Source organism: Gigantopelta aegis, chromosome 10 (assembly GCF_016097555.1).
Source record: "Gigantopelta aegis isolate Gae_Host chromosome 10, Gae_host_genome, whole genome shotgun sequence".
In the NCBI taxonomy this organism is placed as follows: Eukaryota; Metazoa; Mollusca; class Gastropoda; order Neomphalida; family Peltospiridae; genus Gigantopelta; species Gigantopelta aegis.
This window is the reverse complement of record NC_054708.1, coordinates 21,269,859-21,284,860: the sequence shown is the minus strand read 5'-3', so window position 1 is coordinate 21,284,860 and position 15,002 is coordinate 21,269,859. Positions and strand designations below refer to the sequence as shown.

The following is a 15,002-nucleotide window of genomic DNA, read 5'->3' as shown; positions in this document are numbered from 1 at the left end:
TTAAAATTAGCTCCACTATTACATGTGGATCTAACAGCAGCCGTTGGAGCTCATGTCCAGTTGACATTTCATTCGACCAATCAAAACCTTACTTGCAAAATCATGCCATTGATTTGAAAAGAATTTGAAAACATTCGGGATTGTGCCGAGGGTATACGAAATGATTCGGGTGAATTACGAGGTATGCCGGAAACTAATTTCAATATAAAAATTTATATAAAATTCGTTTCAAGACGAACCCCCCCCCCCCCCCCCCCCCCCCCCCCGTGATTGTAAAGTTATATAATCTGTTTATACTAGAATACAATCCAGAGTTTATTACTGCACTTTTCCCCCTGTTTTTTACTGTTGAAATAGGCCAACAAGTTCGCCTATTGCATAAATAGTCTCGCCCGATATTTTTGGAATTTGAATGCTCCCGAATAACGCTATAAAAGGCGAAGTGTAATTGGTCGATATTTAAATTGTTATTTATAGATGAAATGTCACCTGGACATGTGATTCCACGCAATGGTGTTAGATCTACTGGTAGACCAGTAGAACTAATTTTAATCAGATGTGTGACTGTCACATCTTTAAATGGAGCTTCGATGTCCATACACGAACATCTGAAAATTGCACGATAAAGTTGTTTTCATCAATTTATTATTACTAATTTGTTTTTCTAATATTAGATCATTTGGCTTATGAGAAATAGTTCATCATGGTGTCAAAACAAAGAACGTATGACAAAACTCAAACAAAAAAACCCAACAGCACATTTTGATCGGTGGTCATAGTTTATTATCGTAATTGAAAATCAATGTATTGTAGACATTTGGAGAAAACAAACACAAATATATTAACCTGTCCTTGACCTGGATGAGATGAGAAATATATTTTGACCTTCATTTCGTATTTCTACAAAGCTCAGCATTAAATTTAAATGTCAAATTGGGTTCATTAAAAAAGAAATCATGGAATACAGATTGAATTGAAAAATAACAGAACCAACGTTCACTTCAACCCGCACATCAACCCATATGTCACATTAAAAAAACCCAATTCTAATACTACAGTGATATTGCGTTTGCAACACGCCACTGAATTGAGGGGACTCACACAACGGCTGTTAGGTGTAGAACGTAAACCAGTGGCAGTTGGTATTTAGGGTGAGAAAAGAAACCTGTAATCACAACATATGATATACTTTCCCATCAAAGTCAAGGAATATTGTATATAAACGTACTATGTACAATTCCACATAGATATTATAACACGTAATATATGGTTTGCATATATATATATATATATAATATATTTAATTTTTTGTCGAAAGAGAAAAACCCCATATTATTATGGGTTTATCCACTAAGCATAATCGAACCTATGGTCCGTAGCATATCAACCAAATGATCTAGCAAATACGCTGCCTGTAGCTCTCAAACAGCACAGCTGTGCAGAGGGTAGCAAAATAACAAATAACATCCCGCTAGGTCATAGTCCCAACTGGTAATGTCACAGCGCAGTTAATACTGGCAGTCCTCTTTGTTAAATGCGACAAAGCTGGGATTTTTTATATATATATATATATATATATATATATATATATATATATGAATCATAAAGATATGCAATTTTATTTAATACAGTACCACCGCAGTGGTGTCTAGTTCCCTTGTAGCTGAAACAAGTATTGGTATTCAATGAGACATCCCATAATATCGAAAGTACTATGGGGAAGATGTTCTAGTATTCATATTATGAGTCTTAGTTCGGTTTATGTACTGCATATACTACGTTTAGCTACACACGTTACAATTGCCGCTTAAGGGATTCTATTTGCTACAGTCCAATCGGATCATGCGAAGGAGGTAAATGCGTTTCCGGAAATGCAATATTTACAGCGTCGAAGAGGAAAGCAGAAAGAATAAACAGCTTTCAGACAGATTTCGTTATCTAAAGCTACGTTTCCATACATACGTTTATTCTTGTCCGTTTTCCGTGAATCCGTGAATACGTAAATTTAAAAATTATCGAAATAATGTTTCTACCATGTTTGTGTTTCAATGCTTTCCGCGAACCGTGCCTGAACGTGAATTTGGAATCACTTTTTGATCGAGTTTTTACGAATTCGCGGATCACGGGAGCGCGGAATCCCACATGAAATGACGTCATACGGAAGAAAGCATCATCATCAACATCTAAACTGACTTGATGTCCTGACCGTGTCCTTTCGAACTTAACTTGTCATTTTGTCTTCATGGATGGGTATACACGCACGGATATGAAGACGATCAATACGGATACGGATTCGGGGCTTCACAGAAAGCGTAAGTACGGAAACGTAGCTTAATTGATTTGTGTGAAATATCCGTCTCTCGTCTTCTAAAATTGCGACGTGTCCTGGTGTGAAATCCAGCCAGTTTTTCGAACATCGTCTACACCGTACGTCAGTTTACTGCGACCATCAGATTGAGACTTTGGGTCCAAGAGACTCTCCTCTTTCTTGTCATATCCAGGTCTAAAAATATCAAAGCAATCAAAACATAAATTGTATTTAATTACTTTTAGGAAAAGATAGTTTATCAATATCTGAATTTGTGCACTGAATTTTAGGTTTTGTTTCGTCTATGTCCAACTTCAGAAATATACTTATACTGAAATTACAGTTTACAATGAACGTGACAATATAAAATATCTTATACCAATGTCTAACAAAATGTAATAATTTTAGTGAGTTTACTTCGTCGTGTAGAGGTACTGTTAGTTACCAATATTACCAAGCATTGAATTATTGTCATTAGTCTGGACTGCAGTAGACCTTTTCTGGGGTTGTTGTTTTGCGTTATTCTTAATTATGAAAACTAATATTCATATATATATATATATATATATATATATATATATATATATATATATATATATATATATATATATATATATATATATATATATATATATATATATATGTATTAACGTTTTTAACAAAATAATGGATTGAAAAAGTTGCTGAAAAATACCTTCCAAATTCTATGGCGTCCTCTATTGTCTCTGGCAACTTCTTATTTTGGGTTTCCGGTAGACCAAGTGACGTCAAACCTGCAACCACCGTGACACCCCCGAACACGATCAGCGGTAGTATTGAGGCAAAATGACCGCCTAGAAGAATACCCTGAAACAAACACAGCTCAACAAATTGCATAATAGGTCTGGCTATCAAGACATATATTATTAAAAAATGACATAGTGCAACCAGTTGTATTATAGTTTTTGGACATCATCAAAATAAATTGTAGAAATCGACATAGCACAACCAATTGTACAATATGTTTGACTATCATCGAAATATATTGTAGCAATCGAACAGAAAACTCCGATGTGCTTCAAACATGGTAAAAGTGGATATAAAGATGAAATCGGTTTATTAACGTTATACTGTGTAACTTAAAAATATTAAAGAGTATGAAAATAGAACTTGAAGTTTGTTATTTAACTTAGATACCGAAGCTGGTCTTTAAGCAACCTATAAATTACCATCCAGTCCCTGAAACATGTTTTTAATCCATAACAATATATAAATATATAAATATATATGATTATGTCAAAAAATCAAGAGACTATTATATATATATATATATATATATATATATATATATATATATATATATATATATATATATATATATATATTTATATACACGACACACTATAATATAAATACAGTAATATATATACTCCAAGGCAAAAGTTATTGTGACATGGATTGTTTGGAGTAAAACATTTGTGAATGTATTTATGGATGTAAACTAGAGAAATGCTGCCCAGTGTTCACCATAAAAGGCCAGCCATTCAGTCGCAAATCATTGTCACTCTGTGCTGCCTTCAGAAGTCCAGAAGTCAGAAAAACACCATTAGTGAACTGTTTGATGCAATTTCGTCATGCCTAGCCTCAGAGAAAATGACAGATTGCGAGGCATAGGGATGCTTGATTCTGAGACCTCCCAGCGTGACGTCGCACGTCAGTTCAACGTCCACAGAAACACCATATGGCACTTATGGCAACGATATCAACAAAACGATATCAACAAAACCAGGCCAGGGACCGTCCCCGTAGCGGCCGACCACCCGTGACAACCCCTCGTTAAGACACAGGGATCCGAACCACGCATCTGCGAAACCGGTTCCAGCCAGCAACCCTCACAGTCCCTACCATCCCTTTCTCCAGCGTTTAGTGGCCTCAATGAGACGACGGTGCCAGGCCTGTATCAATGCTCAAGGTGGACACACTCGCTACTGACTGTGTCAACTTCGCTCTAGACGCCCTCTAGTGATGTGGTTCATTTGCATGTGGCAGGTGCGCCCTTTTCATGGACTATTGCTCGTTTCCATACCTTCGGACATTTCTCTTTCCATGTTATAACGTTTCATACATGGCAGTAAAAACTTATCATCAATTACCTTTGTCTTTTGTGTATCACAATAACTTTTGCCTTTTAGTATAAATGTATTTCATATATAACCATAACATCAGCTTGTATGTTTTGGCAATATTTAATATATATATATATATATATATATATATATATATATATATATATATATATATATATATATATATATACGCACCAAGTCTGCAATGTATGGTGCAACCATTCCTCCAATTCCTTCGAAGATGGAACACGCCCCTATGCCCGACTGACGTATAACCGTAGGAAACAATTCCGCAGAGAAGACGTAGATCACACCAAAAGCAGCGGAGGCTCCGAACTTTCCCACCATCGACAGGGTAACAGTCACCCACGTGTGTGCTGCAAAGACAATGTCAGTGACTGTAATCAACACCAAGGTACACTCGAGATGAGATTCAGTTTATTATAGAGCCGAGCGAGGTTTAAGTGGGCTACGGAAAGTATCCCCACATTGGCCTACGTTAGAATTAAAATGGCACAAAAGTTGCATCAGCCTAAAATGATAAAAAAGACTATATTTGAAATTATATTTATACCATACACGCTTTTTCAGGGTTCATACTAATTTGCAAAATTGTTTTGATTTGAATGATCATAATGGAAAGTTCTTGAATTTGTGAAATCCTATAAGAAGTCTTTGAAATTGAGAAAACCATATTGAAAATTGCTTAATTTCATATATATTCTGCAGACAAATATTAAAATTTACCTTCCGCAAGTAAATGTTCTCGTAATATCAAACTTTGTCAGCCGTAACACGTGATCGAGGCTGTATCTCTGCACAATGCAAGGTTGAATGGGCATTTTTACAAAATAGTGCATCTGTATCTAATGTCTCGTCTATAGGAGGACAGCCACTCGATGACTTTCTTTACTGGGGATTTTATCATGCTTGCCCCATCACAAAGACGACTGCCACTCCCTGACTATACTTTACTAAATATGGTCCACCAAATTGTTTGCCGGGCTGTGAACCCTGTACCTACCAGCCTTATGCCCGATGGCTTAACCACGACACCACCGAAGCCAATACAGTTAGCGTTAAAACGAGAGTCCCGAGTTTGCTTCCATTGTATGGCATTTCAGACTAAAATAATCTTTTGGTGACTACAATTACATACTAAATATATTTTCGTCTGTGCAAACAAGCTGTTTCTGGACGTCTGAATGTTTCGAAAATAGCGTCTGTGTAAACAAGGTGTTTCTGGACGTCTGAATGTTTCGAAAATAGCGTCTGTGTAAACAAGGTGTTTCTGGACGTCTGAATGTTTCGAAAATAGCGTCTGTGTAAACAAGGTGTTTCTGGACGTCTGAATGTTTCGAAAATAGCGTCTGTGTAAACAAGGTGTTTCTGGACGTCTGAATGTTTGTAGTAGCCCAAACCTGATTGTGCATCCCAATAACACCGTACCTATGAAAATAGTTTATGTTACGAAGTAAAGTGAAAGATGACTGCTGCAAACGTTAACACACGGCCGTAAACACGTTGTATTCTCAGCAGGAACATGCATTTAATGTATTTTTGATCTCCAAAAGACTCTGTTACTCGGAGACATATTACAGTGGATGCAAACTCAGGACAGTCCCTGTAACTAAAAGAGTATAGATACAGTTGAACCCCGTTGGCTCCAACCTCGTTGGCTCGAATCCCATCGATGCTCGAGAAAGTGTTCGACCCATCGGGTAGTTCGACCTAACCATTCGGTCAACAACGTGTAAGTGTGTAACTGGGAGACTTCGTTTTTGGTTCGAGCGTTGCGGTGTATTCGACCCTTCCGAGTAATTGATGTTATGCTCATTTAAAAAAAAAAACCCTTCACCTTTGGTGCCATACATCACTGGGAAGACGGTTGCCAGACAAGCAATGCCTCCAAGCAGCATTGAAACCAGGTAAAGTTTCTTTCGTCCTGTCTTGTCCATTATGAATATCAGGATGATATAAGCAACCAGCTCTACAAGGCTGGAGATGACGAAGTTGAGGTACACGTTGCCGCTGAGGTTGCTAACGTTAAGGCCGAGTCCATAGTATATGATGTTAATAGCCAACCTGAAAGAAAAAAAAAGTAATATGTGCATTGTGTTATCTGCAGCTATGGCTGTAATATGTGGATGGCTTGTATATTATATTGACCTTCATAATGTTGACGCTGATTGCTAATAAATAGTCGGTGTTTGTGGCTTATATCCAATTATTAAGGTTCAGGAATGCTTTCCTTGGCACAAAATGGTCTGTCCAGGACAGGGCTTAGTGGTTTAGTTGTTTTACGCCTTCCGACAGAGCCGTTGAAACTCGCTCTAACGGGGTTTTATCACGCCTTCCCAAAACATGTAACGGGGAAAGAAAAAAAAAATACCCAACCCTAAACCAGAAAAACAACCAAACAAACTGATTTTAGTAATAATTGTGTTGCTAGATTAGCGGTTTATTGGCGTTTTAAACCTGATACTATAGTGTCTTTTTTTTCTGTCGAACAGAATAAAATTGCACATCAGTTACCACTACACATTGAAATTGGAAAAAAAAGAGCATTTACCAGTTGAAAAAAATGATAACACATCTAAGCAGAAGAACAGGGGAGGTAAACATGGCTGTTATCTTGGCGTGCGGTCCTTCATGCAGAGTTATGTCCCTCATGATACTTTTTCTCATTGTGACGCCATTAGACTTGGCAATCCTTTTGATGATTACTTCAGCTTCGTCCAGTCGACCGCGTGAAAGAAGCCACCGTGGAGATTCTGGCAGTAACCTGCAGATATAAATTCAAGATGCCACAATTTTATGTCGTCGCTCGGCGGCACTGACACAACCCTGATGATATGATGTTGGTACTGAACGCAAGCAATTTTCTAGAAATAAAATATATCAATGGGCGTCTGTGTTATTACATTAGTATGCATTAACACGCTTAGGAAGAAAGGGGTTACTCATTTATGGCTGAATGAAACACATCCTTGGAAGATAAGGTACTAGTCTTGAATCTATCCATTTACCTGGAAGAAAATATATTATTCGCTGCCTTCGTCATTATCTTAATATGTATTGAAAAGCTTACAAAAGACTTCCGCATCCCCCTATTACGTCCGATCTGTTGTGCCTTTATCGGTATTATCGGAGGTTGGACTCTGGATGGGCGTGTTCGAAACCCTAGTGGTATACGAGCACGTTAAACTAGTTATCTATGTATCTATGTATCTATCTATCTATCTATCTATCTATATTTAACACACACGATCAAAATGGAGGACGCATTTTTGTGTTGTTCATAGCATAGTTTACCTTTGCACTTAAACACTATTTTAGGGTGGATAAGAATGTCTTGCCAAAGCTTAAATTTCTGACCCGGATCAGGCCACTGACCATGCCAGAGACCAGACCAGGGATGGATTGTCTGAAACCCTGGTGGTATATAAATAATAAATAAATATATATATATATATATATATATATATATAGATATAGATATATATATATATATATATATATATATATATATATATATATATATATATATATATATATATATATATATATATATATATATATATAAAGTTCAAGCTCAAGCTCAAAGCTTATTCTTTAAATACATGCTTCTAAAAATGTATCTGTTATAGCTGTCCATGAATATACATGTATTTACTAATGATTTTCCACAAACATGCTAGAAAATGCACACTTACAAAAACAGTATAAACATAAATATTAACAACCTAAAAAGGAGTGAATAACTTAACTCTATTTTACTCTCATATCGAATGTGTACTTTAGTTAAACCTCTCAAAATCGGACTCTCTGTAAACCGGATTTTCCCCAAACCTGACATTTTCCACGGTCAGTACAGAACTTAACCTCTATAAACCGGATACCTTTTAAAACTGGACATTTGACTTGGTCCCGATGGTGTCCCGTTTACTGTGAATTATGTTACAAGTGTGTTAACATAAAACCTACAAATAATAAAACAGGAGGGAAAAAAAGAGACACATCAAGAGTGGATTTTCCATGCAACAAAGATTATGAAATAGGGGCGTTTAATACTATTGCAATGTATCCCGAATGTTCTGCAAACACCAAGCAGTGGAGCAGAAATATATTCAATAAATCTGAAAGAATTTCGCATTTCTGTGTAAAATAATCGAAAATTCGTTATTTATCTTTTACAAATTATGTACTTTGTATCCACATAGAAATCACTATTGCATGATCTTACCTACCACCAATATGCGAAGAAAAATACGACAGGTAGGGTCAAGGACAGCTGAAGGTAACGCCAGTCCCGGATGAGGTAGGCCACTCCTGCCAGAATGATCAATCCTATACACCAGAAAAATTCTATGACCAGCCCAACGTATGTTCGCTTTGTAGGGCCCACCAGTTCCATACCTTAAATAAATATGTTATAATTCATAGTATAGTATTGTTTCATGTGAACTTCAACCTCATTGAAGAAGACCTGATCTGTTTTTACCCCATTGTCACGGGGATTCTATAATACCCGTAACTGAATAAAACACGGTTATCATCATATCTCTCCTAACTGTATATCTATTAGATCTCTCTGTAACGGGCGGTTAAACCCTAGTATGGCTCGTCTAGGTATGATCAGAGATACGATCTTATATAAAGTATATATAGTATGGCACGTTTAGTTCACTAGAAAACACAACAAAAACACAATACACTTTGGAATCTGTATTAACCTACGCTGACAAATGTACTGCCGCAGTAGTTAATTAATAACAATAATAATAACAACCCAGAACTGATCACTTAATTAGTTAATCTCTAGGTGTCTAGTTTACACAATATGCTAATCACTTCACCGTGACACAACACACACACGTGTGATAATTGAGAAACGCTAACACACACACGTGTGATAATGGAGAATCGCTTCCAGGGGAACTTAATTAATAAAGGAATTACAACTCTATTCCTAACTGGTTAATTTTTAATTAACCCTTAACTACTCATTCAGTAACCTTGTAATACAGACTTAATACTGGTACCTATCACAATAAAGACAATAACCTACAGTTTACCTAGGGCCTCTAGGATGACTGGGTAAGCTTTAATAATTTTAGAACAGTGAAACCTACAATTTACTTCGTCAGTTTATCGGAAACACTGTCTAAATAATATTGGTATAATACAGTATTAAAATATTTAAAGTCACATCAATCACATCAAGGTTATACACAGAGCACAAAATATATATTTACCAAAGTCCCGTCTGAACTAATATAGATCATTCAGTGGACGACGTCCGTGATCCCCTGGAGCCTTCCTAGTTCTCCCAGATATCTCTAAACCCTAGCTATTTATTCAAAACTCCCAGAGACAGCGAAAATCGCCTGGGGGTACAAAGCGGTACCTCATGTATCATGTCGATTTTCCACAACCACCACGCCGGAATATTTTCCTCTGATCGTCAGACTGGCTGTCGCCATCCCGCGAGCAATCCCCTGGCCATAAACAGCACTACCGGAGATATTACGTAACTACTAGCCACATGGCCTCCACACCTACGCTAGGTGTGTATTAGAAAAGCTCGATGACCGTCGCGCAAGGTATCACGTAACAAGTTGCCCATCTGGGCTAAGTGCATTTGGAACTGCACACGGCCTTATAAAACAATTAATATCGCCAGAGGCGAAAAGAAAATTAAGAGCATGTACCGTCACACCCATGTCCAAATTATATTTTGTTCGTAAGTAATCATTAACATTTCAACAAGAGTTAGTCTTATAGATCAATATCGGCGCACAATCTCTCCAAAACCCCCACAAAAACAATACCTACTTTAACAATGAAAGCACGATAAAAAAAACCCCCACCCACACAAACACAAACAAAAACAAATCAAAACCACGACACAAAAACGCAAAACACACACACAAAACAACAACAATAAAAGCAACAACATACGCTAAAACAAAAATGCTGGTTTCTAAACCGTACTACGCTACAATAATAATAATAATAATAAAAAAAAAATAATAATAATAAAAAAACAATTATCATTATTATTATTATTATTATTATTATTATTATTATATACATAACCAGTACTTTCATAAAATGGAAAATATTTATATTATGTTTGGATAATTGTTATTGATTTATTATTAGGGACGTTGATTTTCCATGCACGTACGTGAAAGTATAAGGAGGAGACAGAACCAGGAAGAAGGATTGGGGAGAAGAAAGAAACAGTGAAAGCAGTATGTGGGGGAGGGCGGAGAGAAGTGTGCTTGAGATCGTTTCTAGTTCTCAGTGAACAAAATAGCAATGGTTTAAGTAATCGTGTTTTAAAGGTTATTTTTGCTTTTATTTATAGTAGGACAAAAACTATATGTTATGGTCCTAAAGAGACAAATAATCAAATAAATAAGTATATAAGCATTACCAATAACAAATGCGATCATGAATTCTCCCATTCTAGCGATTCCGCACAGAAAATTGAAAACCACAAATGAGATGTAGTTTGGTGAGTAAGCAATTCCGATACCACTACCAAGCTGGATCACCAAGGAAATCAAGAGTGTCTTCTTCCTACCTATTCTAAAATAATAAAAAAGCAGAAGAAGCAATTAATGTCGTGAATCATTCTGGACAAAAAGACATAATAAACATATTTATGTCCAACAATATTATTCACTTGAAAACAATTCCTCAAGTGATGAATCTCAATTACTATAACACAAAACATGTATCGGCACGCGAAAACCCTATAGTGTTGCCTAATAAGGCGTCAGATGTTCAGCTAACAGGTATTTTACATAAAATAAAATATTTGCAGTCATGACTGTATGCCATAATAACGGCCACCGAAATGTACGGCGTCATGTGCTTATACATAATATATAACAATTCATGACATAGCCTCGCCTTACGATTTAATACCAATAATATTTTGTATTCAGAATTATTGGAGGGGTGGGGGTAATTGTATGTTAGTTGCAAATAAACAAATTAAATATGCTTAAATTTGGGTTGAATGTAACTATATTTGGCAGATGTAGACTATCAGAACGACAGTGGCTTAGTGATAGGCTTAGCGCTGAAACGTACACAGTGACGTAACAAAAGAAGCGATATATCCTAGGAGAAGATCGCAGGAGTTATTACAATTATAGTGCCAGCGATATCTCTTACAAAAGCCTTTAATGGATGATAAATGATGATATCACAAGACACTCGGGGAGTATCATCTATAATAATTTATATACATTTTAAACTCATTTATTTTTGACAACAAGCACTTTCATATTGTTCAGCAATGACAGTACTGCAGGCTCTAGCCTCACCCCCCTCCCCCCACCCCACCCCCACACCCAAAAAACAAATTAATAATAATTCTGATTCAGAAATATTATTGGTTGTAAATCGAGCATACCCCCGAAACCCCTATAGAAACATATCCCCCCCCCCCCCCCCCACACACACACACACCAATGTCAACTTGCTTTCACCGTGCCTGTATGTGTTTTAATTACAGCGATACTGGATGAAATATCCTCATACACATTTATTGCCCAGATTTGGTTTTGACCAAAAAAACAACAACCACACGTTCATATTGATCAGCAAAGGCAAGACTGATATCATAGTGTTAACTGCGTTTTCATACATTGAGAGCACTTCATACTGTGACCCAGTCGGGTGTTATTTGGTATGGTGATACCTATGGGTCTATTAAGCTATATCTCTATCTTCAGCGAAGCCTGATAAAATAAAAATGGTTTACACGTCTGTGAGAAGTCCCAATACCAGCGCACCAGCGAGAGCTCCTCCGAACCCGACCATGTTGGAGTGAGATCGCATGATCTCGTTTCCGCACACCATCTCAAACTGAAACACAAAACATAAATATAAATCTTAGTGTGTAAGGAAAATTCATAAAACAGAGAAAAAAAAAAAACCTTAGTGAGTAAAGAAAATGCGAAAAAGAAAATTGTCAGGAGCGGGTCTCGGAATTATCAAATGGGTGGGGGGATGGTCAAATAATGCCTTAGTTACTGAGCTAGAAAGTATTCATTCCTAAGCATTAGTAAAATGTACTTTTCCATATAAAACAGATGTTTAGTGAATTAGGCCCAAGGTGTGCATTCAAATAAATAAATAAATTTATTTGTTTATTTATTTGTCATTTATTTATTTATTTGAATGCACACCTCGGGGCTAATTCATTAAACTCTCGCAACTTCGAGAACTCACAGTGCAATGCAAAAATACTTGCAAAGACGATGCCATATTGTCTAAGACAGCTTAAGAGAGCTCAAAGTAATGCCAAAGGTTTAAATTGTCTCTAAGCTGAGACGGCGGGATGCAGCTCAGTGGTAAAGCAATCGCCTAATGAGCGGTCGGTTTGGTATATCAAATACCATCATGGCATGTGCTATCCTGCCTGTGGGATGGTGCATATAAAATATACCCTTGCTACTAATGGAAAAATGTAGCGAGTTTCCTCTTTAAGAAAATATATCAAAATTACCAAATTGTTTTGACATCCATTATCCGATGGTTAATATATCAATGTGCTCAGAGGTGTCGTTCAATCCCCCCCACCCCCCACCCCCCCCCACAAAAACACAAAAAAACAACAACAAAAAAACCCAACAACAAAACCCACAAAAACCTTTAAACTCTAAACTCAGATTTTAATATTATTATGAATACCCGTTCGAAAGTTATATGCTTATTTAAGTTATCCAGATTCTAGCAGACTTAAAAAATATATACATATATATTTAAACAGAGTAGCAGTCATACACGTCCAGTGTTGAAAATCATTAGCTACAAGTATGTCTATTTATTATCACTCGTTATAACAATAGCCAATGCTAGATGCAATGGTAGATAATCAATCTTATAACGGTAAACAGGATACCTACCATCAGTGTTAGCTAGTCACTCAATAACGGTAAATCTGACGTCGCCATTTAAGGAGAGCTATCACTTTAACTCCCCATCATTTCATTTCAACTTATTTTCGTGGTTATATCCAATTGAATTCAATCACGTTGTCCTGGGCATACACATCTCAGCTATCTGGCATGTCTGTCCAGTACAGTGGGTTAGTTGTTAGTGGTTAGTGAGAGAGAAGACGGTGTAGTGGTCTTACACGTACCCATCGAGTCGTTAAAACTCGCATCGGGTGGGAGCCGATACCGGGCTGCGAACCCAGTACCTACTAACCGTATGTCCAATGGCTTAACCACGACATAACCGAGGCCGGTCACTCCCCATTAGACCCCCTGAAACACGTTCAAGGGAAGTCATTTTTAGTTCCCCCTAGCATGTGAATTTATATGGTATCGATATTGTAACATCTTAAATGGCTCCTCGTGATCTGAGGAGCAATTAAAGGGACATACCCTAGTTTTTAAACATTAAGGCATATTTTTAACATTAGAACAGTTTTTGATAACTGAAGTCATACTTTACTTAGATTTTGTTCTTTAGATTATCCATTTCCATACATTCAAAGTGTTTTTGGTCATCTCGGTGTTTTTAATATCACAGAATGCATTTCTCTTTTCTTTTTTTTTAAACGCACGTGCGTCTGAGAAGTAACAGTTATGGAGTCGAGGTTTAGTCTATTTTTAGGTTATTTCACCATTTCAAAGTCACAGACTCATGTTTCACTCAGTTGTAACTTTATCCAAATGTGTTACAGATTTGTAGATTAACTAAACTTAGTGTTAATTTTCACGGGTTGAAACTAGTGTCTGTCCCTTCAATCACTCCCATCAATTGATTTTCACGTCGAGTTCTGGCAAATGACAGCTAATTAAAAACAAGTAATCTAGATACCTACCTCAGTTATGGCCGTTGGGTAAAACGATGTTGTATCATACACCCACGACGTGCACGCCATTTGTGGAGTTGTGTTTGTGATTTCAGCAAAATCACTCCATGTGTTGTTCTCAGCCTTGTATATAGTACATTGTGAATACGGTCCCTCTTCGCCGGCAGAGGGCGGCGGTATCGTCATGTTAATTAGCTTTGCATGGGCCTCGTTCTGAATCGCGTAAGTGTCATTTGGCAGACCTGGAATTTTGCATCTAAAACGAATTAAAATAGCTGTCAATAATAGCAAGCAATACTTTAAACATGATGTTGTTCATTTTAAGGATTTTTATTTGATTCGATTCGACTAATTCGTACACGAGTTCCATAACTAACCCACATGTGTCAGCTTTTATATTGCGTATTCTAGCTGGACACCAAAACATATTAACAATTGGTCGAACTTGGTCCAAACAAATTGTAGCCAAACACATCAACTAGTCAAACAGAACAAATGTACAGAGGTCAGGCGATTCCAAATTAACTTGTTGGGAAAGCAGTAAAATAGAAACGAAAAAATGAAGTTCAATTCGCAATTCGCGATTTGGCCAATAATAACGTAAACCCTTATCTATTAAAATCGCTTTAATGCTGACGGATATAAAGCAGTCTATAGTACAGGTTGCAGTTACCGTACATGATGTATAATTGTCGATTATTAAATAAATATAACACTCCTTCCCTCCCCTTGTCCAGAT

At 36.8% G+C, this 15,002-nt stretch overlaps 1 protein-coding gene across 1 annotated transcript in view; it reads right to left on the bottom strand.

Annotated features, from left to right (window-relative positions):
* Nucleotides 1-1,864: 1,864 nt before the first annotated feature.
* The window catches only part of LOC121383531 (organic cation transporter protein-like), a 17,650-nt gene continuing 4,512 nt past the window's right edge, over nucleotides 1,865-15,002 (bottom strand). Inside the window, exons 3-11 of the mRNA XM_041513618.1 lie at nucleotides 14,273-14,519; nucleotides 12,200-12,303; nucleotides 10,859-11,013; nucleotides 8,664-8,832; nucleotides 6,986-7,198; nucleotides 6,272-6,498; nucleotides 4,609-4,790; nucleotides 3,003-3,154; nucleotides 1,865-2,503 (exon numbers count right to left, since the gene is read on the bottom strand). Coding sequence (XP_041369552.1) covers nucleotides 2,368-2,503; nucleotides 3,003-3,154; nucleotides 4,609-4,790; nucleotides 6,272-6,498; nucleotides 6,986-7,198; nucleotides 8,664-8,832; nucleotides 10,859-11,013; nucleotides 12,200-12,303; nucleotides 14,273-14,519 — 1,585 coding nt within the window. The 3' untranslated portion in view covers nucleotides 1,865-2,367. The remainder of the gene's footprint in view (nucleotides 2,504-3,002; nucleotides 3,155-4,608; nucleotides 4,791-6,271; nucleotides 6,499-6,985; nucleotides 7,199-8,663; nucleotides 8,833-10,858; nucleotides 11,014-12,199; nucleotides 12,304-14,272; nucleotides 14,520-15,002) is intronic.